General features: G+C 37.5%; 1 protein-coding gene across 1 annotated transcript in view; it reads left to right on the plus strand.

Annotated features, from left to right (window-relative positions):
- The window catches only part of Ptpmeg (protein tyrosine phosphatase Meg), a 502,744-nt gene that overhangs the window by 194,088 nt on the left and 284,785 nt on the right, over positions 1–23,871 (plus strand). Inside the window, exons 10-12 of the mRNA XM_067142262.2 lie at positions 5,312–5,544; positions 9,123–9,287; positions 9,552–9,708. Coding sequence (XP_066998363.2) covers positions 5,312–5,544; positions 9,123–9,287; positions 9,552–9,708 — 555 coding nt within the window. The remainder of the gene's footprint in view (positions 1–5,311; positions 5,545–9,122; positions 9,288–9,551; positions 9,709–23,871) is intronic.

A 23,871-nucleotide genomic window follows, 5' to 3' on the forward strand; every position in this document is an offset into this window, starting at 1 on the left:
TATTTTTGTTTTCTCCCTCTTGTCATCACCTCATACACATTTGAACAGAGTATCATTCTTATGTGTCTAGTAACTGCACTTTTATTTTCTGTGTGTATATTGTCTCAATTTGAAATGCAGCTGTAACACAGAATATAATACCATATTTAGTCACCTCTATAGGTTCCGTGCACTGACAGGAGAAATGCACCGCTGCACTGCGAGTGGCGAACATTGTAAGTTAATGAGTTTCACCGCGCAAATATCTGCTGTCATCTCACCGCGTGCTGCCATAGCCGACTAAATAATTACAGTGGGATTTCAGAGTGTTTTATGCAACAACAATTGGCCACATTATTCCAAACTTTGCAGAAAGTGGTCATGTAATACATTAACAAGAAAAACAGTTTGCAGGAAATAGCAACAGAGCAATAACTGCAAATGTGATCAGAAAGAAACATTGGTTCACTAGATATCATTACATTTTATGGTAGAGGCAACATAGTAATTTATGTATTAGTAGTGTTGATAATGAGATTAGTGTTCATATACACATTCAACAATGCTGTCTTCAGAAAAATATCCTTGTTCTATTTTTGATAGGATATCATGTTAGCATAGGTTAATGCTGCTAGGGAGGTGATTAATTTTAAATTTAAATTTAAATTAATTTTAAACATAACCATTTTTTTTGTTAAGGAAGGCCTTGGTAACAATCTTTATATTTCATGAAGGCGAATAATAATTGTTCCCATGAAATGTAAGCATATTTCAGCTGCTGTTTATACAGTTTGCTCAGAACATGTCACCTCGCGTACTGATCGATCGTGTGAATGGTCTTGTCCTCGCCTCTCAAATGTAGGGAAAGAGAACTACAATAGGGGGAAGAGAGTAGATGAACATGTTCTGATAAAATGGCTCAGGCTTGATGTTGGACCTACTGAAATTCCTGATATTGAAACCACATGAACACTATCAAAAATTATGCATGAGAAGAAAAGTTCAGAATCACTTAAAGTTGCCAATAAGTGATTATTTATATTGTGTGTCTGTATATGTAATATGATCAAGTCCACCTTTGTAAAAGCCGGTTGGCACTACTGGCTGTCTTCCTCGGGAAACCGGGCTTGAATCCTGACACTGCCAGAAACTTAAGATTGGCATGAGGTTTGGTATGTGGTTAAAACAGTGCATGCAGCTCATTTCCATTAGGGGTGTGCTTGAAAAGAAATGCACCACCTCAGGATGAGGACATGATTTTACGGATGTAAAATACGGTATTTCTGTGAGCTATTGATATTGCATAATGGAGGCCTATTTGTGTAATTATGTGTGTCTACTGTCTTTCCAAATCCATTTTGTTTGGTTGTAACGGAATACTATAAAATTTCACACTTTGTTCTATAGGACACTACGGTATATTATTATTATTATTATTATTATTATTATTATTATTATTATTATTATTATTATTATTATTATTATTATTATTATTATTATTATTATTATTATTATTATTCTACTGGCTATAATTAAGACTATGGCAATACAGTACAATGTGTATATAATATGATGCTTGTGCTTTAAGAAAGATGACCTACTGCAGCTTGCTTTGCAAATATAACATTACTGTAATAATTTGTTTCTAATTGTTAACCTATTTGTAAAATGGTTAAACTACATGTTGGAAAGAGTTATTTTGTATGAATTAAACTGTATAAATCCCTAATTACTTCTTACGACGTACTGCTATGATCCACCGTCTTTTCAAATGCATTTCATGAGGTCGTGAAGAAAACCTTTGTATCACATTATCTATTAATGCAGCCAACAACAAGCATATAGTTCTGCATGAATGTTATGCCATTAAAAAATAATCATCTGAAGACAGCATTGTAAAATGATCCTTCTTCTACTTATTCTCCTTCTTAATTTATTTATTGGGTTCCGCTTTCGTGTTATACCCAGCCAGTATTCATTTTATCGAGTAAAGCCAAAACTATGAAGGATGATGTATTCATTGTAAAGGGGGGGATGAGAAATTAGCTGAAAAAACCTACGTAGGTATATATTGTGTCAAAAACAAAACAAAACCAAACTTGGGATAGTGAATATACAGGGACACAAGGTTCTACACTTCACATCAGTGTGATCCATCATGGCAACTATCTACATCGCAAACATGACCGGATCAACACATAAGGAATGTGGTCTTAGATTCTAATAATGGCTTTAGACAAAAACATCGAAAGGGATTCAACGACAGAGGGCCACTGTAAAATTATTTAATATAGGTATGTAAACATCACACATATTACAGATTCTTATGATCAGCTGTTGATGAAGGTGCCCCTGAGTAGTTCTCGTAATTTCCACCCGCAGCAGCAGATTGCTATACGCACGGAGTCTATAGGTTAGGTTTATTTTGTTTCATATTTGGGTTGGGGAAAATAGTAATTAGTATTACATTTTTTTTGTTTTAATATCTATAGTTTTGTTAGTAAGATTCTTTCAAATCAACAATATGATAGCATTGTACATTCAGTTAATGAAAAAAAAAGATTTCCAGAGAATATGTAGTATTTCATTGGCAAGATCATTGTTGGGGATTATTACTGCTCTTTGTAATCAAATATTCCGCTATTGGTATGCGGTTGAGTAAATCAGTCAATTTGTATGTTTAGATATTTATAGTTAGAGTCTCAGGCATAGTTTCATGAAAAGTTATTGAATCTTCCCATGTATTTCTGATATTTCAGGAATTAAGGGCAGTGGAAAATTTAAATATTGTGCCTAAGTATTAAGTATTTAATGCTTTAATGGCTCGTACTTATAGACATAATATAGGCTTTTGAGCTTATGCCATGTCAAGAAAATAAGGTGAAATTCTGTACGTTCCGCAGAGAACTTATTATTTCGTGTTTCCTCGCAAAGAATATTATGCTCTGCGTCTTCAGAAGAAAACCTCGACTGTTCACTGGAAAGGCTTTTCATGCCCATAAGCCTATATCATGTCTATTAAGTACGTATTTAGTTTTAACTTAAGTTCTATTGCTTATTTAACATGTTGTAATTAGGATACACCTACAGTAAGTGCAATTTAGAGTTTTAGTGTAGTTATTTTATTAGATAGTATCTTGCTTGTTTCATTGTTGTGTAATCGTTTTGTAATCATTTTGATATTTCAGCAGTTAACTGAACGACTGTTTCATTTCTGTTTTTTTCTTTTTCTATTGGCTTTATGTCGCACTGACACAGACAGGTCTTATGATGACAGTGGGATGGGAAAGGGCCAGGTGTGGGAAGGAAACAGCCATGGTTTTAATTAAGGTACAGCCCCAGCATTTGCCTGGTGTGAAAAAACTTAACATATTATAGAAGTGAAAATTGGTATTTTAATCTCTGTTAAGAATAAAGCAACACGTAGTTTTTGTTTTCAAAAAAATCACTTAATGGGAGGGGGGTTTAAAATGACTGAAAAAGGGATTGGATTATTTTTATTAGGATACTGGTATCTCCAAAACTGAAATATTACAGATGTGAGAATTAGTATTTGGAAACTTCTTTAAGAATAAAAAAGCACAAATTTTTATTTTAGGAAAATTCACTTAAGAGGGCAGTAAAAAGGACTGAAAAATGAGTTGAACTCTTTTTATGAGGATACTTATGTCTCAAAACCTGAAGTTGTTACAGACATGAAATTTTGTGTTTGGAATCTTCCTTAGAAATAAAGAAACATGTATTCTTTTGTTTTTGGAAAATCCACTGAAGGGGTTGGGGTGTGTGAAAAGAACTGAAGTTACTTTTATGAGGATACTTATATATCAATTACTGAGGATGTTACAGACATGAAAATTGGTATTTGGATCTCCTGTAAAAGTAAAAGAACACGCATAATTTGTCTTCTGGAAATCCACTTAAGGGGAAGTGTTAAAGGGGGTGAATTTTTGAAATGAGCATATCTACACTATATCAAAAAAACTTACCACATATTACAGACATGAAAATTGGTATTTTCTATCTCTTTTAAAAATAAAGTAACACACATTTTTTGTTTTTGGAAAAAAAATTTAAGAGGGGGTTAATATGACTGATAAAGGGGTTGAATTATTTTTATTAGGTTACTGGTATCTCCAAAACTGAAATATTACAGACGTGAAAATTTGTATTTGGAATCTTCTTTAAAAATAAAGAAACACGTATTTTGTGGCAGGGGGTGGGGGTGTGTGTGTATGAATCAACTTACGGGGACGTAAAGGGAGTTGAATTATATTTATAAGGATACAAATAAGAAGTGGACTTAAAACAATTCACCCCTAAGGAGGTTTTGTCTGGGAGTGAGGAATGATGACAAAAATATGCATTTTTATGAAACTGTTCGAATTATGAAGTTAAAATTCCAAATAATATCCTAGGTGCTAAATAAACAGAAGGTTTGAAACAAATTTAACCGCTCAGAGAGTTAAAGGGGGGTTAAGATCCAAAAACAAATATATTCATTCCTTCCTCCGAAATGGTTTAACGTACGAAGACAAATTTCCAATTCCAAATCCTAGGTGTGAAATAGGAAATATTTTTTAATGTTCCAACCTTAAGTGTTAAATGAGGTTAGCTCCGTAAACAAAATTATTTATCCTTCCAAATCTGTTTGACGTACAAAGTTGTAATTTTACTAGAAGGGTATTCTTTTATGTCCTAGGTGTAAAATATCATTTACTTCAAAATATTTCTCCCCTAAGTCCCCGCTAAGAGGTTTAGATGGCGGTTGATCCTCCGAAACCCTTTCAGGCACTAACTTATTTTTTATGAAAGTTTTTTTAAAGAAAGTTGATCTTCTGTACTCTAGATTTTAATAAATATGTAAAAACATTCACCCCTTAAAAAGTATATAATCCTCCATTACTGTTCGACGTACAAAATTTCACAGATTGGTCGCTTTTACATCCCAGATTTTAAATAAGATAGGGTTTAAAACATTAAAATTCTTCCGTATGGGGTTCAAATGAGTGTTAGATCAGAAAATAATTGATCATTCTCCCAAAAACGTTTGACGTACGAACTGAGGGTGTATTTTACAGGCTTAGCAGACAGTGGACTCTCCAAAATGTAAAACTTTGAATAATAATTTTCAGTTTAAAGCAGTAGCGAAGCATGGGTAACTTGCTGTTTTGTGTGTGTGTGTGTGTGCGTGCGTGCGTGCGTGCGTGCGTGCGTGTGTGTGTGTGTGTGTGTGTGTGTGTGTCCACAAGTGAAAATTTTAACAAATAATTATATTTGCACCAACTAATTAATTTAATCACTTAATTTTGTAAAATGTATATTTTGTGTACAGTCGGAGAGCTACGATACTCTTCTGGGCTTCAACATGTTGACCTATCGCTCATCAAAAAACTTATGGAAGTCATGTGTGGAACATCATACATTCTTCCGTCTGCACTCTCCACATGTACGTAGTCGACGTTTTCCACCATCGTTGGGTTCAAAATTTACATACTCCGGACGCACAGAATTCCAGACTATTGAAGAGGGCCGACAGAGAGCTCGGCTCGAAAGAACTTTCATCAGGTATGTTTGTCCTTTTTTAATTAATATTTTTTTTGTTTCGGCCGACTGTGGACCACATTAAATCGGTTTCAGCTGCTTGTGGGCTTTGATTCTCATCCAGTACTCCCTCATTCTTTCACTGTGCAATCTCTTCCTCTGTTCCATCCATGGTGCATGGGTCTGGGCTGTAAATTTTTCTTGGAAACTCCTGATGTTCTTGATTCTCGATTTATACGCTTCGTTGTTGCTGACTTCCATTTCTTGTATTCCCTTTTCTTTCAGGTCCTTCTTCGCCTCCGTAGTTTTTCTGGTCTCAGAAAACCTTACTACATGGTTGGTCAGTCTTCCAGGCTCCTTTCTGTAGATGTGTCCGAGAAACATGGCTCTCCTCTTCTGGATGGTGTTTGAGTTTTTTTCTGTCCTGGGGTACAGTTCTTGGTTTTCATTCTGTATGATCCATCCTTTGTTCTCAGAGGTCCCAGTATCTTCCTCAGAATTTTTCTCTCCACCAATTGCAACCTCTTGACTAATCCTGTTTTTGTCGGGTTCAAACATTCAACTGCACACAAAGCTCCCGTATAGCAATTGAGGCTTTCATGGCCAGCATTACAAATCATGTCAGTGTTTTCTGGGCTTGTAGGCATGTGTCTACTTAGCAGCGACCGCAGCAAATATTACTGACTTTTACTAAGAAAAGGATCCATTTCAGTTCCAGACACATGCCGAATTTAAAAACTTCTTATTACAAATAATTTTTTAGACAATATTGTAAAATATACTACAATAATTTTATCATGTTTTCGTACTTCCCATGTCAAATTTCTTAACTACTGTTTTAAAGAAAGAAAAAAATAAATTTTAATATCACAACATATCTCATCTCAATTTTTCATAATCAATAATGTAATCATTCTTAAAAAAACTGTTTGTTTTAAGATTAACTAAAGTGCTGATGATGCCCAATAAGAAGGGCGAAACATGTCCACAACTTTTTAATCTTTTATGATTATGTAACCACAAAACGTGATATTGTAGGTATTGAATAGGTGAATAATAAATGTATACTTTGTAAAATTGAATGTGATCACTGTTGTCAATACGGACCAAAAAATGAGATTAATGACTTGTAATTATCAAGGGTTCCGAACGACTTTGATAGCAGCGAAGCTCACAGTGAAATGGAGTGGTGGTTTAATTCCACGTCATTATATAGTGCAGACTATGGTGCGCTGCTCGCCTATTTGTCCGCCATGCTGGAGGGGCGGTCGCTGATTGGCTGTTCTTCAGCCAATGTTGGAAGCATTAAGGAGCCCAATGTACGTCGACCTGCCTTGGCGGAGACAGGCAACTGATCAAGTTTGTTGTTGTTGTTGTTTTTTCCTGACAGATTGTTGTCTATTCACTCTCCCAGGTATTTAAATTTCTCCACTTTCTGAATCCTTTCTCCCTCTACTGTGATCCATCTGGGTTGTATTTCGATGTTGGTCAGGTACGCTAGTCTTCTCAGACATCTGTGTAGGCCTGGAGCTGGGCAATCTGGTTCTCTACCTCCTCTATTTTCTGGTCTGCTGCAGCCATCAGCGACCGCCCCTCCAACATGGTGGACCAACAGGCGAGCAGTGCACCGTAGCCTGCACTATATAATGAGGTGGAATTGCAACACCACTCTATTCCACTGTGTGCTTCACTGCTATTGAAGTCAGTTGGAACCCTCGATGATGACGAGCGCAGTCTTCAGTGAAACATCGGGTCCATCACATGCTCCTAGACCATGGCCTACAAGCCCCGAAAGCACTAGCATAATTTACAAAGCTCCCAGATCACTGTCTCGTAATGTCTGAGTTTTGCATTGATCATGTTGTGTTATTTTTTTCCTGACAGATTGTTGTCTATTCACTCTCCCAGATGTTTAAATTTCTCCACTTTCTGAATCCTTTCTCCCTCTGCTGTGATCCATCTGGGTGCTATTTCGATGTTGGTCATGTACGGTTGTCTTCTTGGACATCTGTAGGCCTGGAGGTGGGCAATCTGGTTCTCTACCTGCTCTATTTAATCTGACATGACCATAATGTCATCCGCAAAGGCTAGACTGTCGGCTTCAATTTCTCTGTTCTTGTATCCCTTCATAAACCACCTAATCCTTGCAATTTTTTTTTTTTTCTTTAGATGCCACTCTCTAATCACTTTGTCAAGGACACAGTTGATTAGAAGGGGAGAAATTCCATCTCCCTGCCTGACCCCTGTTTTAATCCCCAAGTATTCTGATAGTATTGCTATGAAATTCACTTTGGTTGTTGTATCGGTCACCATCTGTGTAATGAGCTCTCTGGTCTTCCTATCTAGATCCATTTCTTGTAGGATAGGACTTCATGAAGTCCACAAATGTGAGCACGTATTTTATGTTGCTCTGTTTTTAATACACAGTGATCAACTTCAGGTTCAGGATCTGTTTTGCACATAACCTGCCCGTTCTAAAACCTCCTTGATATTCACCAATTTGCTGTTCCTGTTGTTTTTCTGCTCCATGTTGCAGTACCTTTGAAAAGATGTTATACGTCTCTGGTAGTAGCGATATTCCCCTGTAATTGTTGATGTCTTTGTTTTGTTTTTTTTTGTTTTGTTTTTTCCTGCAGGCATTTCTTTTCTTTGGTGAACTAGAGATGTTATTTAGTGGAAAAAAGATATTTAAAAAGCAGTTTATTGACAGTAGTATTGTTCCTCGCCTTTTTTTCCTTTTTTTTTCTTTACGTCGCACCGACTCAGATATGTCTTACAGCGACGACGCCTTATTTTTATAGTTGTCCACATGTATATTCCATTTCCATTTATTATGCAAATCTCCAGTAGAATATTGCATTACCGGGCGAGTTGGCCGTGCGCGTAGAGGCGCACGGCTGTGAGCTTGCATCCGGGAGATAGTAGGTTCGAATCCCACTATCGGCAGCCCTGAAAATGGTTTTCCGTGGTTTCCCATTTTCACACCAGGCAAATGCTGGGGCTGTACCTTAATTAAGGCCACAGCCGCTTCCTTCCAACTCTTAGGCCTTTCCTATCCCGTCGTCGCCATAAGACCTATCTGTGTCGGTGCGACGTAAAGCCCATAGCAAAAAAAAATATTGCATTTGTGATTTTTCTTAAGATAGTTCTGTTAAGTGTATATTTTATAGGAGAGCCTCTATTTTGTGAAGTATGTGATAATGTGCATTTCCCTCTAGTTCGAAAACATGTTCTTCAGATATTTAATAAAGGACTGGAATTAATTACACATAGCTGATTAGTGCAGTGTCTCTTTACCTTAAGTGAAGCAGCAGCAATGACAAGAAAGCCGATTGAACTTTTCATAAAGGATCCCAGTTCAGTGTTTAGATATCTGCTGTGCATTATGAATTCTTAGGGTGTAACAACATGCATCTTCATAAATATTCTTCTGCAATTTTGTCTTTCATAAAAATATTTCCATTTTCATTAATATTTTCCTCTGAAACCAGACAGTTCTCTGTTTAATACCTTCAAGAATATAACTATTATTGCTACCATTGATGGAGAAAGATCTTGGTATGTTGAAAAGGGAAATCTGTAAATAATTTATTTTGTTATAGATCTCCGAGTAAACACTACATTCGCCAAACTGTACCTTCACCTGTTGAGGAGAAATCTAAGCTCATCACTCCTGTACGTGTCCCTCGACATGACAATAAAGTTACTTCCTTAGGTGCCAGACAGCCAAGGAAAGCATGGGGAGAGGCTGCCCAACCATCAGATGAGTAAGTGATTTTTGCTGTCTCTCTGCCTGTAGTTACGAAAGTTTAAGAGTTTGCCATTGCAAAAATAAATTTCTTTATTTTGAAATGCTGCATGTGATGTCCTCAACTTGTTTTGTTGTTAGTGACTGCAAGTTATTCTAAATGGATAAAGCTGAAATAATGCTGTCATAGAGATATTTATTTTTAACAAGAAGATAATTGAGTCCCTCTGTCGTGTTATCATAAGGATATCCTGGTTTTTCTTTTCTTTATTTGTTTTTCAAGTGAGGGTGGTTTTTTGGAGCGTGGTGAAGATCGGCCTACTTTTTCTACATTGTTGACACGTCGGACATTGACATATGCTGATGAAGAAGCTGACACAGACCGAAGTGTCAGCACTGGCATGCTGGAAATCCCATCTTATGCAGATACCCACTCTCAGGTACTTTTATGTGTACTTTTGATTTTTTTTGTTGCTTGGATCAAGATTTTCATTTTTTCACAAATAATATAGTATATAAACTTAGACATTCCTTTTCCTGACCAGAGTGTAATTTCAAAATGTGCATTCAGTTTGGGTAAATAAATTACCATATCTTAAGTTCTTTAACCCGGCAACGTCACGCGGTACCGTATAGTACCAGTGCGCCTTAATTCGGATTGTCTCGTACTGATCCTTATTCGCGCCATATATCTGGCAACTTCGCTTCGCATTGTCGAGGAGATACTCCCTACAATGCCTGGCATCAACAGAGGGTTTTATTTGAGTGTTTATGTGCGGTAACAATTGCTTAGAATTTGAGATCCTGTCGAGAGGAATAAAAGTGACTGCCCGTGTAAAACAAGTTGCTTTATTTCGTTTATAAATTTTGACAATAGAATTTTGTATCATATGGTTTATTATCTTGAAATATAAGTCCATGAATAGAAATAACAAGATATTGGTCATCATTTCTGTGTTAGCTGTTATGACGCTAATTATTCCGTTGATAGAGTATGGTACCGCACGACGCTTACCGTACCCCACTGTTCCTTTTCTCCTCACTTCTAAGGGTGATTCTGAAGTAACAGTTCATACTGCAGTTGCAAATATTGATTTATATGTGTCATACAAATGTATAATTGTAGATTATTCTAAAAAGTTCCACGTCATAACACACTAAACCACTGGAATCTAATGTATTATCTGGGGAAGATGAGGGGGGACTCGCAGATAACCTTACGGGAGGCCAGTTCCGAGTACCAGCAGAAGTAGTGCTAAAGAAGTAAATTCCGCACAGAAATAGAGAATCCATGTCCGATGATACAAGGCCCGGGAAGAGAGCGAAATCATCACCTCGTCCACCAGCTACCTGGATGGCGGATTACCCACAACTGTCCACTTCCCTAATGCGAAGTTTTTCACTTTTTGATGTAAGATGCATACCGAAATATTTGAGTATTTTTACGATGAATTGTGCATTTCTTGTGCTCTGGAGCCAACAAGTACGCGCTTTTTTACAATGAAAATTAACCCCGAACAAATGAAAATATCTATCGCCATTTTACTTCTAAGTGGCTATGTGTAAGTGCCACGATCAGAAAAGGGTAGGTGCAAAATATGTATTACGATATACATATTTGGGTGGTATTTTGAAGAGAAATAAATACAGTTGTTCATACTTATTTTCTTTTTAGTGTGTCTGACACCTTAAGATTCAATTGCCTACATTACAGTACTACGTATATCGCTCCAACAAATCAACGCCGGCGCTGTGCAGCCAACGGATGCAAATCCCGCGGCCGTACAGACTGCTTCATGTGCAGTATGGGCGTTTGTGTAAACTGCATTTTGCCATTCTAAACTATTGAAAAGTGGAAATAGGTGACTACATCAGGAAAGCTGAAGTCTATAGTTATATTATTCCTAATTCCTGAAGATATGTCACGTCTCAGCTAATACTACTTTTCAGAATTCCCAAAGGGATGTCACAAATGAACCTGCAAACACCGTTTGTTCTTTTGTTTATTGCTAAGTAATTTTTAAGTGAAATTCTGAAACAACATTAAGCATTAAATTTCATGGTATTCTAACGAGGTAATAATTTTTATGTTCCACCCAACAGCTATGTCAAGTGCCGTGCGGTTCCGTACGGTACGAGGCCTTCACTTACAAACCAACCATCCAATTTCGAGAAAAATGATTTTTTAAATTTTCTCCAATATGTGAATGGTTGGAATATTAAATAAAAATTTTAAAACCGAAAATTGAAAACTCCGGCGTTCCTGGGTTAACTCTTAGAGGGCGGAATTTAATATGCAGTAGAAGTCCGTTATAGCGAGAATTAATAACGGTGACAAATTTACTTGCTGTCATGGTTTGTCGTTATATCCGATTTTTTGTAAAAGTCAGGAAGAACCCCATACACTTTAAAATTGGTATGAAACTGCAATCAGTTTGTTCAAAACTTGTGTTTTCACAGATGATATCCACACTGCGGCTTGTTTGTTATTTTTCAAGATCCGATCCTATGTGAAAGTGTATGTTTAATTTCATTCTGAAACACTTATAACCGAGCTCGATAGCTGCAGTCGCTTAAGTGCGGCCAGTATCCAGTAATCGGGAGATAGTGGTTTCGAGCCCCACTGTCGGCAGCCCTGAAGATGGTTTTCCATGGTTTCCCATTTTCACACCAGGCAAATGCCGGGGTTGTACCTTAATTAAGGCCACGGAAGCTTCCTTCCACTTCTAGGCCCTTCCTATCCCATCGTCGCCATAAGACGTATCTATGTCGGTGCGACGTAAAGCAAATAGTAGAAAAACTTACAGTATCAATCCAGAGGTCTCTGTGGGAAATATCCCAGTTTTCTTCTTCAAATTATAACACCTAATCTAACCATATATATATCATGAAACCGTATTTCAAGTGCACGTAGAGAAATAATAACCTCCTTGCTACAAAATTACATCGGAACAGCCTTTCTGAAATTTAACTAGACACGAGAAAATATAAACAATCCTTTGAATCATTGATATCATCATCATCCTCCTAAACCATCTCCAGTTTCCCGGGTGTGGTATTGAATCATTGATGTACTCTGCCACATCTTGAAGTGTATCACATTCTTACTTAATTTCAGTGTATAACATTAAAAGTTATGCGATCGTTTACTTTAGCCTTTATTTCTAACGAGTTAACAACTGCTGTCGGCCAAGTTGTTTACTCATTTAATACAAAAACATGTACCGGGTGAGTTTGCCGTGTGGTTAGGGCCGCATGGCTGTGAGCTTGCTTCTCACTCCTGGGCCTTTCCTATCCCATGGTTGCCATAAGACCTATCTGTGTCGGTGCGACGTAAAGCAAATTGTATAATGATAACGAAAACGTGTCATCCTCTTTCATTTTTAGTTTTCTTTTAGAGAACAGCTGTCGACGGGCATTACTAATCGACTCTGACATCGCCTTCGAATATCGACAAGAGAGCTCGCAAGTGTACATAGCACACAAATTATACGGTACTGAAGATGAACGATCACATTTTTTGGTAAATGCATACCTGCCAACTCTCCCGATTTAGGTGGAAGACTCCCGATTTTCAACAGTTTTTCCCACCTCCCGATTATTCAAGGATTTTCCTGATTTTAGCTAATTTTTTGGTGAACTTCAAACGTTCAATTTCAATCACTACTGATCTGCTTTTAGGGCAGTCGCCCAGGTGGCAGATTTCCCATCTGTTGTTTTCCTAGCCTTTTCTTAAATGATTGCAAAAAGATTGGAAATTTATTGAACATCTCCACTGGTAAGTTATTCCCATCCCTAACTCCCCTTCCTATAAGCGAATATTTGCCCCAATTTGTCCTCTTGAATTCCAACTTTATCTTCATATTGTGATCTTTCCTACTTTTAAAGACACCATCCAAACTTATTCGTCTATCGATGTCCTCCCACGCCCTCTCTCCACTGACAGCTCGGAACATACCACTTACAAACCGTTATTCTCGTCATTATTCCGTATTGAAAAATAGCTGATCACAAAGTTATACAAGGAGTAATTTTAATACCACCTATTCAGTACAAATTTATTCCACTATAGTGTGGTTAAATGCACATGGAAATTATCAGAAATTTGAAGGGTACATGTTTCGCCCACTATTTATTGGGCATCATCAGCCACAAACAATCTTAAAACACATATGGTCTAAGGAGTCATAAAAACTTACTTAAAAAGTATTGATGAATATTTACAAGTGTTAATACTGTGGATGCAAAATGTTTACAGTACAAATATATTGATTAAAACAAAACTTATACTAAAATTACTTTGTTAAATTGGTATGTTTGTCTAAAAGTACTAGTCATACATAGTTTGAAAAAATAATCATGTCTGGCACTGAAATGGATCCTCTTGATAAGAAACTTGAGCAACATATTACATTAGGAAAATAGATGTCAAAAATAAGGCGTCAACAGGATAAGAACAAGACGGTTAAAAGATACAGTATAAGCTCATATTTGAGGCCAATATTTAAAATAAGGATGGAAATAAGTAGTTGAATTGAAGGCAGTATAGTTTATGACGTCTTGGAAAGTTGAATAAAAATAGTGGTATGTTGTGAAGTGGTGAAAAACATCAAAGAATTTCAATTTAAGATTATTAATTTGCCGTAAAAACGCTGCTAAAATATCAAATAAAAGAAGGTAGGCTGGACGACAATTTTGTGTAACAGAAAATGTCTTCTGTAGACTTGGATGTCCGTAGTAAACAATGTTTTCAACTTATTCGCAAGATGTAATGTATGTCCGAATGTATCTGCAGTGTTAGACTGTTTGAAATTCCTGCTTCTAGTGAAGCACTCACCAGAGACAAATATGCTCTCTTCTTTGCATCCTTACTACACTGGAACCATACTCAAGTTGAGGTCTCACCAGAGACAAATATGCTCTCTCCTTTACATCCTTACTACAACCCCTAAATACTCTCATAACCATGTGCAGAGATCTGTACCCTTTATTTACAATCATATTTATGTGATTACCCCAATGAAGATCTTTTCTTATATTTATACCTAGGTATTTACAATGATCCCCAAAGGGAACTTTCACCCCATCAACGCAGTAATTAAAACTGAGAGGACTTTTCCTGTTTGTGAAACTCACAACCTGACTTTTATCTCCGTTTATCATCGTGTCATTTCCTATTGTCCATCTCACAACTTTATCAAGGTCATTTTGCAGTTGCTCACAATCTTGTAACTTATTTATTACTCTGTTTAGAATAACATCATCTGCGAAACCCTTATCTCTGATTCCACTTCTTTACACATATCATTGATATATATAAGAAAACATAAAGGTCCAATAATACTGGCTTGAGGAATTCCCCTCTTAATTTTTACAGGGACAGATAAAGCTTCACCTACTCTAATTCTGTGAGTTCTATTTTCTAGAATCAAGAGCCACCCATTCAGTCACTCTTTTGTCAAGTCCAATTGCACTCATTTTTGCCAGTAGTCTCCCATGATCTACCCTATCAAATGCTTTAGACAGGTCAATCGCGATACAGTCCAATTGACCTCCTGAATCCAGGATATCTGCTATATCTTGCTGGAATCCTACAAGTTGAGCTTCAGTGGAATAACCTTTCCTAAACCCAAACTGCCTTCTGTCAACCATTTACTAATTTTGCAAACATGTCTTATATAATCAGAAACAATGCTTTCCCAAAGCTTACATACAATGCATGTCAAACTGACTGGCCTGTAATTTTCAGCTTTATGTCTATCACCCTTTCCTTTATACACAGGGGCTACTATAGCAACTCTCCATTCATTTGATATAGCTCCTTCAACCAAACAATAATCAAATAAGTACTTCAGATATGGTACTATATCCCAACCCATTGTCTTTAGTATATCCCCCGAAACTTTATCAATTCCAGCTGCTTTTCTAGTTTTCAACTTTTGTATCTTACTGTAAATGTCATTGCTGTCATAGGTAAATTTTAATACTTCTTTAGTATTAGTCACCTCCTCTGTCTGGACATTATCCTTGTAACCAACAATCTTTACATACTGCTGACTGAATACTTCTGCCTTTTGAAGATCCTCGCATACACACTCCGCTTGTTCATTAATTATTCCTGGAATGTCCTTCTTGGAACCTGTTTCTGCCTTAAAGTACCTATACATACTCTTCCATTTTTCACTAAAATTAGTGTGGCCACCAATTATGCTTGCCATCATTTTATCCTTAGCTGACTTCTTTGCTAGATTCAATTTCCTAGTAAGTTCCTTCAATTTCTCCTTACTTCCACTCTATTTCTTTCCAGCCTGCACCTCCTTCTTAGTCTCTTTACTTCCCTGTTATAATATAGTGGATCTTTACCATTCCTTACCACTTTTAAAGGTACAAACCTATTTTCACATTCCTCAACAATTGCTTTAAACCCATCCCAGAGTCTGTTTACATTTTTATTTACCGTTTTCCACCGATCATAGTTGCTTATTAAAAACTCCCTCATGCCTGTTTTGTCAGTCATATGGTACTGCCTAACAGTCCTAATTTTAATCTCTTCCTTTCTTTCACATTTATTCTTAATTACCACAAAAACAGCTTCGTGATCACTAATACCATCTATTACTTCGGTTTCACTATAGAGCTCATCTGGTTTTACCAGCACCACATCCAGAATATTCTTCCCTCTAGTTGATTCCATCACTTTCTGAATCAGGTGCCCTTCCCATATTAACTTATTTGCCATTTGTTGGTCATGCTTCCTGTCGTTCGCATTACCTTCCCAATTGACATTTGGTAAATTGAGGTCACCCGCTACGATCACGTTCCTTTCCTTATCGTTTCCCACATAGCTGATTATCTTATCAAATAATTCTGAATCAGCATCTGCGCTACCCTTTCCTGGTCTGTACCCTCCAAAGACATCTAGTTGCCTATTATCTTTAGAAATGAGCCTTACCCTTAGAATTTCGTGCTTGTCATCTTTAACTTTTTCGTAGCTTACAAATTCTTCTTTCACGAGAATGAATACTCCCCCTCCTACCTTTCCTATCCTATCTCTACGATACACCCTCCAGTTCCGTGAGAAAATTTCTGCATCCATTATATCATTTCTCAGCCATGATTCAACTCCTATTACAATATCTGGTAAGTATATATCTATTAAATTACTTAATTGTATTCCTTTCTTTACAATACTTCTACAGTTGAGCACTAACAGTTTTATGTCATCCCTACTTGATTTCCAGTTCCCTGTTCCCTTAGCACCGCTGCCTAGCGCACCCTGTTTCCCTGAATGTACCTCCCTATAACCCTTTGTTTTCAAATCCCGCCATTTCAGTTTTTTTAGGCCAGTGGCTGAAAGTCCTTCGCTCATTGGCCGCTTTCAAACGAAATATTGACATTTATTAATGCGTGAAATGTGCGATGTTTATTGAGACTTGTATATCGCGACGCGTATATCGATTGTCAATCTCTCGTTCTCGCGTGCTATGTTCCTTTTCATTCACAGTTAACATCAGTCTATAGTTGATTCTAGAGACCAGACTAGTCGCTAGACATGGAGTCTTTTTTTAGTAATTTAGTAACATAATTTCAATGATAACGACTAGTGACTTTTTAGTAGCCGTTTGGAGACAATTGCGACTTATTTTAATTTATCTCAGTATAAATAAAATAAAAGTTTTGTCTGTGGATTGCTCAGAATTTAAAAGGAATGATATTTCTGTACTGGTCGTGACCACAGTAACCAGGGGAAATGTACATTTTAATTTTCCGTGATTTCTGTCTCTATGTATGTGTGCTCATCGCGAGAAAACGGCTGTGGAGAAATTAATGAAAATCGGTATATGAAGTCGGGAATAAGTCACTACATCTAGGCCATAAATAATTTTACTGACGCTGAGTGAAATGGTAGTTGAGGGGAAGGCCTAAAATCTAATTCTCAGATATTTGTTATTATTGGCCCTATTGAAAAGTCCGACTCGTTGGCTCAATGGCCATCGGTTCAGAGGGTTCCAGGTTCGATTCCTGGCCGGGTCGGGGATTTTAATTGCTTCTGATTAATTGTTCTGGCTCAGGGACTGGGTATATTTGTCCGTCCCAACACACTCCTCATATTCAGACAACATACCACACTACCCTCCATATAGGGTTGGCGTCAAGAAGGGCATCCGGCCGTAAAACAGGGCCAAATCAACATGTGCAATGTAATTCATACCCGCGAGCCCACAGGTGTGGGGGAAAAAGCGGTAGCAAAAGAAGAAAGAAGAAGAATTGGCCGTATCGGTAAATACTACATAACTGAAGTTACAGTGGACGCCGCTTATTATGATCACTTTGGGACTCAGATAATTTGATAACATTAACCGGCTGATAACAGTAGCTGAAATATAAAAATTGACAGGTAGCCTACTGTATTAATAACCTATATTTACTACAATGAAACAGATACCGGTACACAGCACTGCAATACCATTAACTGTTTTCAGCTATGTAAAATAGTCTCTAATCGTTGTTTGCTTCTTGTTGTCTCTCAAAAGTCCATTAATATCTAGCGCCTGTCTCATTTCGGCATTCGTTGGTATTCGGGAAGTTTCGGCAAAATGTCATCATCAGCATCGCTATCTCATATCTAAGTTTCCTTTGTTTCGTATCAGGACCCTCATCATTGTTCATCCATTCCTGAAATTCATCTTCCGTTAAGCCTGTTGGACAAAGTTCAACATCCTCGTCTACTTCTGGTAACTCTTTTAAAAATTCCCCCCATACCGGAAACAGTTCCTTATTGTATGTGCTGAGACATTATCCCATGATATGGTTAGAAGATGCAGGGCAACGAGAAGGCTGGTTGTTTTGGCAAGGGCATTGGCACTAGTTTTAGTGAGTCCTCTTTGTTTTCTAAGATTCTTGTGCTCCTTTCATGGCGATAATACGCTTTCATGGTGCGAATGATTCCTTGATCGCATGGTTGAATTAATGAAGTCGTATTCGCCGGTGAGGAAACCACCTTGATGTTCTTAAGCTTTTGGGGTCCAATGTCGGACTCAGTCCGACATCGTTAATTTCCAGTTCCGGTCCTATGTCGGACCTAGTCCGACACAACTTTAAGGTTATATATTTCGTATGCTGGAGCAGAAAATGGCGCCGAGCTTTATGCAGTATACAGCCTTGGCATTTCTCTCTTGCCTTCTGCTATCTACCGTTCATTCCTTTAAGCTGAATTGCGATTTCTTTGGAGATAGTTTCTCACTGTCACAGCTGTGTTTGCTTTCGTTATCAACATGGCGTCCACCAGCCGCGGCATGGAGCCTGATGATATTTACGAACAGTTATGTGATAGTGGCGATATTGACGATGATTTGTTGACGGATTCTGATGGTGACATTAGTATTCCTGAATCTTAGTATGATATTTCGAGTGAGGAGGAAAATGACATGGAAGATAGTGGCGAAAGCGCTGATGTAGTGGGTGATGAATGGAAAGTTTATGAAGAAGGTGACCGTATTTTTTCCAAGTATTCTCACAACAGTGCTATGGGATACAAACCTCCTACTACAGGAAAGAAGCCGGTAACTCCTTTGGATTTCTTTTTGTTGCTGTTCCCGGTTTCACTGTTCTCCGAAATATGTAAGGAAACTAACAGGTATGTAAGAGAATGTATTACCAAACGTATGCCGTTGCAGCAACATTCGATATGGTGCAACTGGGTCGATGTTACCGTCGATGAAATGATGGCATTTCATGGTGTTCTTCTGAATATGGCACGTACGAAAAAGAAAACTCTAAAAGAACATTTTTCAGACTTGTGGCTCTATTCATCTACCTTCTGTAAGGACATTTTTTCTCGGAAACGATTTCTTCAGATATTCTGGGGCTTTCATGTTTCACCCCCTCCACAATCAAGTGCATCAACAATGGTAACAAGAACGAGTAAAGTTAGAAGTGTCTTAGAATGTGTAGGGAAGTCATTCTTGGAATTTTATAGGCCAAGTCAGTATCTTTCAGCTGACGAATCGACTGTAAGCTTCAAGGGGCGTGTCCTTTTCAAAATGTATAATCCACAAAAGCCAACAAAGTGGGGGATTAGGATATATGTTATTGCTGATGCATTGAATGGGTATGTTTTGTCCATGATTCCTTACTTTGGCTCGTTTACTACGCTATATTTACTTTTCCCTGATTTGACATTTGGCAGTAGAATAGTTTTGCAGCCGGTGACAGACGTACTTCAACTTACTCAAGCTGTAGGTTATCATTTGTTTACTGATCGATTTTACACTAGTATGGAACTGGCAAGAGAACTGTTGAAAAGGAAAATTCATCTAACTGGGACTGTGCTATTGAATCGGAAGGGACTACCACCTCAGCTGAAAGATAGGAGACTAAATCTGAAGAAGCATGAAATTCGTGCTCTGTGGAAGGAAGGGAAGTTCATGGTATTTTCGTGGAAAGACAAGCGCACTGTGTCAGTTCTTAGTACATGGCACAACCCATCAATGGTGGAGGTAGTCAGACACAACCGTAATGAGCAAGGAGAAGAAAGAATTTTAAAGCCTGTTGCCATTATAGATTACACAGGCAAAATGGGAGGAGTCGATCGTGCTGATCACTACTGCTCATCTTATGGTTTTGTAGTGAAAAGCCTGAAGTGGTGGAGGAAATTGTACTTCTGGGTGTTGGAGGTAGCTTTGGTGAACAGTTTTCACCTATATAACTTGCAACAAAAGGCAGAAAATAAGCCTGAGGTGAATCACAAGACTTTCAGGAACCGAGTTATTATGGGGCTTGTTGGGGACGTTAGGAACAAAAATGCCCGTAAGCGCGGCCGACGGAGCAGCTGTGACGAACTTCGACTGAACGGGAAGCTACACATCATAGATGCTCGTCAGGACAAAAAAACCAAGGACTGTGCCGTGTGTTCCGACAGGAAAGTGAAAGGGGGCAGAAAGGAGACATCATTTTTTTGTGAGACCTGTCCAGGGAACCCAGGACTACACCCGAACAAATGCTTCCGGAAGTACCATACTTTGAAAAAATATCGCTGATAATGTGGTTAACTTGACTGATGATAAATAAATTTGAAGTTCGTATTATTAATGTAAAAATTCACCTTTTTACTTATGTGAGTACTTCCTTCCCATATTTGCCTAATGTCAAATTGGACCTGTGCAGGATGCAGGTAGAAAATCAATTGGACCCCAAAGGGTTAAGCTCACAATTCACAATGTGTGCTGCACAGTTGTCAACCACCAAAACTATTTTACGGCCCAGCCTATTATCCCACTTCAGTAACCATTCTTTGAAAGTCAGGGCAGTCATCCATGCATTAGAATTGGAATGATAGTCCACTGGAAACTTATTAATGCCTTGAAAGCAATGTGGGTTCTTACTTTTCCCAATCACTAACAGTCTTTTCTTTTCACCAGACATACTGGCACAACATAAAACTCTTCGTCGTTCCTTGGAGGTTTTACAGCACTTTCATATTTGAAGAAGTAAGTGTGTTCTGGCAAGGCGCGATAATAGTCGCATACTTGAGAACGAAATCCTTGAAAACAAATATGATAACATAAAGCGAATTCATGATCACAATAAACGGAAGATCTTCAATGTTTTAGTATTTGTCCGTATGGGACTTCTTAAAGTGATTATATAATATAGTTGATAACATTATATCCGTGATTACAATAAACTGCATCCACTGTATATATTATTAAATTTCCTATCATTTATGTCTTGTACATTTTTACCGAACTGGCTATGATAACAGAGATATTCTTGATTTTGTATTTTTAACCGAGCTCGATAGCTGCAGTCGCTTAAGTGAGGCCAGTATTCGGGAGATAGTGGGTTCGAACCCCACTGTCGGCAGCCCTGAAGGGCTGGGGGTGTACCTTAATTAAGGCCACGGCCGCTTCCTTCCCACTCCTTGACTTTTCCTGTCCCATCGTCGCCATAAGACCTACCTGTGTCGGTGCGATGTAAAGCAACTGGTTAAAAAAAAAAAAATTGTTGCTAAGTTCATATCAGTGCCGAGGTACGAGAAAATGGGTGAACAGAATTTAATGAAAATCGGTATGTAAAGTCGGGGAATAAGGAATTTTATTCACCCTGTTTGAAATGGTAGTTTCGGGGAAGGTGCCAAAAATTTAAATTTTAACTACCTATCTTATTGGTCATATCAAAAAGTACTACATAACAAAAGTTATAGAGAATACAATTTCCAATTATTTATATCTTATTAAATCTTACCATACCAACTATAATAATATTGGTGGTGATAGTGATTACATTTTGAAGAAAGAGATAAAAGTCATGAAGGAACGATCGCTTGAATAATAACACAAGAGGGAGTCATGAAAAAAAGGACGACTCACTTTACATTAGATGCTCTAATAATATCACAAATTTGGAAGAAAACTAAATGTGAAGGCCTGCAATATAGAAAGCTCATAAAATTGATCAACAATAACATTACATTGACCATTGTTCGTTGTGATGTGCTTTGTGTATTCTGCTGCCATTTATCTCAGATAGTTGGTATTACTGCTGTATAGGTGCGTATCGAGTATGACAGCTTGCCTGAATATTAGCGGGAAGTAGCCTTGAAGTTAGAGATCTCTCTCTATCATGCCATTCCTCTGGTTCATAAATTTTCTGATACTACTGGCACGTAACACACTGGATCATCATAGTATTCCAGCTATTCAATCCCTACTCTGAGGCTGTGATTGGAACGAGCAGTGTGCACACTTAAATGGAATAATTACATAGGAGTATTCACGGTTTTTTGCGGTCTGGTCATTCTAGCTGTGGAACTTTGAACTGTTTGATCGAATACATAGTACTTTTCGTTAAAAGTGAGAAAATGTGCTGTTTTTCACTTTATCAAATATTTCATATGACAGCATTGCTTTAATTGCGACATTCATACTGACGTCATTGTAATGACCTATGTTGACTGTTGACTTCAGTTGGGAAAACTATAAGGACAGTCTTTCTGAGAATTTTGTAGCGAAGCACGGCTACATAAGCTAGTTATTTGATACAAATAGCATTGCGCTTTGCATAATCGCACGAGCACTTGATGCAATATATTAATCTATGCATTTGCTAAGTAATGGCATCTAAGTGCATGACTGATTCACACATGTGGAGCATGAATTCATACTATTTTCGTAAGGCTTATCAGAGACCGATCATCTCACTCACGTACTTCCTGTGAGGGAATAGAGATGTGTAATTTTTAGCCTTGTAGCCTCGTATAGCGACAGTCGGGCTTGGAGACAATAAGTGTTATAAATTGCGCAAGACCCATGGAATAAGCAGTTTTGACAAATTTTTTCTCCTGATTTTCATATCAAAATCTCCTGATTTTTGATTTTGTAAAGTTGGCAGGTATGTAAATGTTTCGGTTTTCTTATTCAAACAGCGTCAACTAACCTATCTTAACCATACTATATGTATCTTGAAAACATATTCCATGCGCCAGTAGAGAAATGATAACGTTCTCGCTATAAATTTACATGTGAGTAGCCTCCCCGTAATTTAACCAGACGCTAGAAAATATGAACTAACCTCCGAAATCAGTGATACGTTCTGCCATATCTTGAATTGTATCGCATTCTTACTTAATTACATTATAGAGTATTAAAATGAAGCGATAGTTTACTTAGCTTTTATTTCTAACAAGTTAACAATTGCTATCGACCACATTATTTACCTATTTATTACGAAAATATGTTCTCCTCCTTCATTTCTGATTTTCTTCACGGAACAACAGTTGACAGGTGTTACTAACAGGAATCTAGGTAACCTGACCCATACAAATGTGTTAGTGACAAACGTGTCCCATAGACATGATTTAACTGACTGGTCAATTGTGAATAAAGCTGTCAAGGACACAAATGGGAAATTCAGGCAAATATGTAGTCATCACAATTAGACATCAGTAAATTAAACCGAACTTCTCATACGAGGCATGGCATGCACTTCAATAGACTGGGGAAGCAATATGTAAGCAAGTTAATAAGTAACATCGTTACAAGTAAAGATCAGGAAAAGACTGTCCTAGAACTAACAAGTCCGAGAAACGTGTGTTAGATTCTGGACCCAGTAACATTTCAATCCAGAATTAAATACCAGTAATGACTTGGAGGGTGGGAATAGGCAGTTCAAAATATTTCATCAGAACATTCATTGTCTTAAAAATAAAATTTTAGAATTAAAAGTAATTTTAAATTCAATACAGGATCTTATGTTTGTCTGTTTGGGTGAACATTGGTGTAATAATGATGAACTTGAACTCATTAATATTGAAGGTTATTATCTGGCAAGTAATTACAGTCGGGTTAATAAAGAGCGTGGGGGAGTTTGTATTTTTGCAAAGTCAATATTTTAATGTAAAGAAACGAAGGATCTTGAAGTGCATAATTCTGAATTAGAATTTGAACTAACTTCAGTGGAATTTAAGCTTCCCTATGGTAAAAGGATAATTCTGTTAACCTTGTACCGTTCACTGGATGCTGATGTGGAGATTATCTTAGGAAAATTAGGCCAAGTCCTTCATAACATTTTCGGTAGGAATAGCAGCGCAGAAGTGGTGGTGT

Source organism: Anabrus simplex, chromosome 2 (genome assembly GCF_040414725.1).
Source record: "Anabrus simplex isolate iqAnaSimp1 chromosome 2, ASM4041472v1, whole genome shotgun sequence".
Lineage (NCBI taxonomy): Eukaryota > Metazoa > Arthropoda > Insecta > Orthoptera > Tettigoniidae > Anabrus > Anabrus simplex.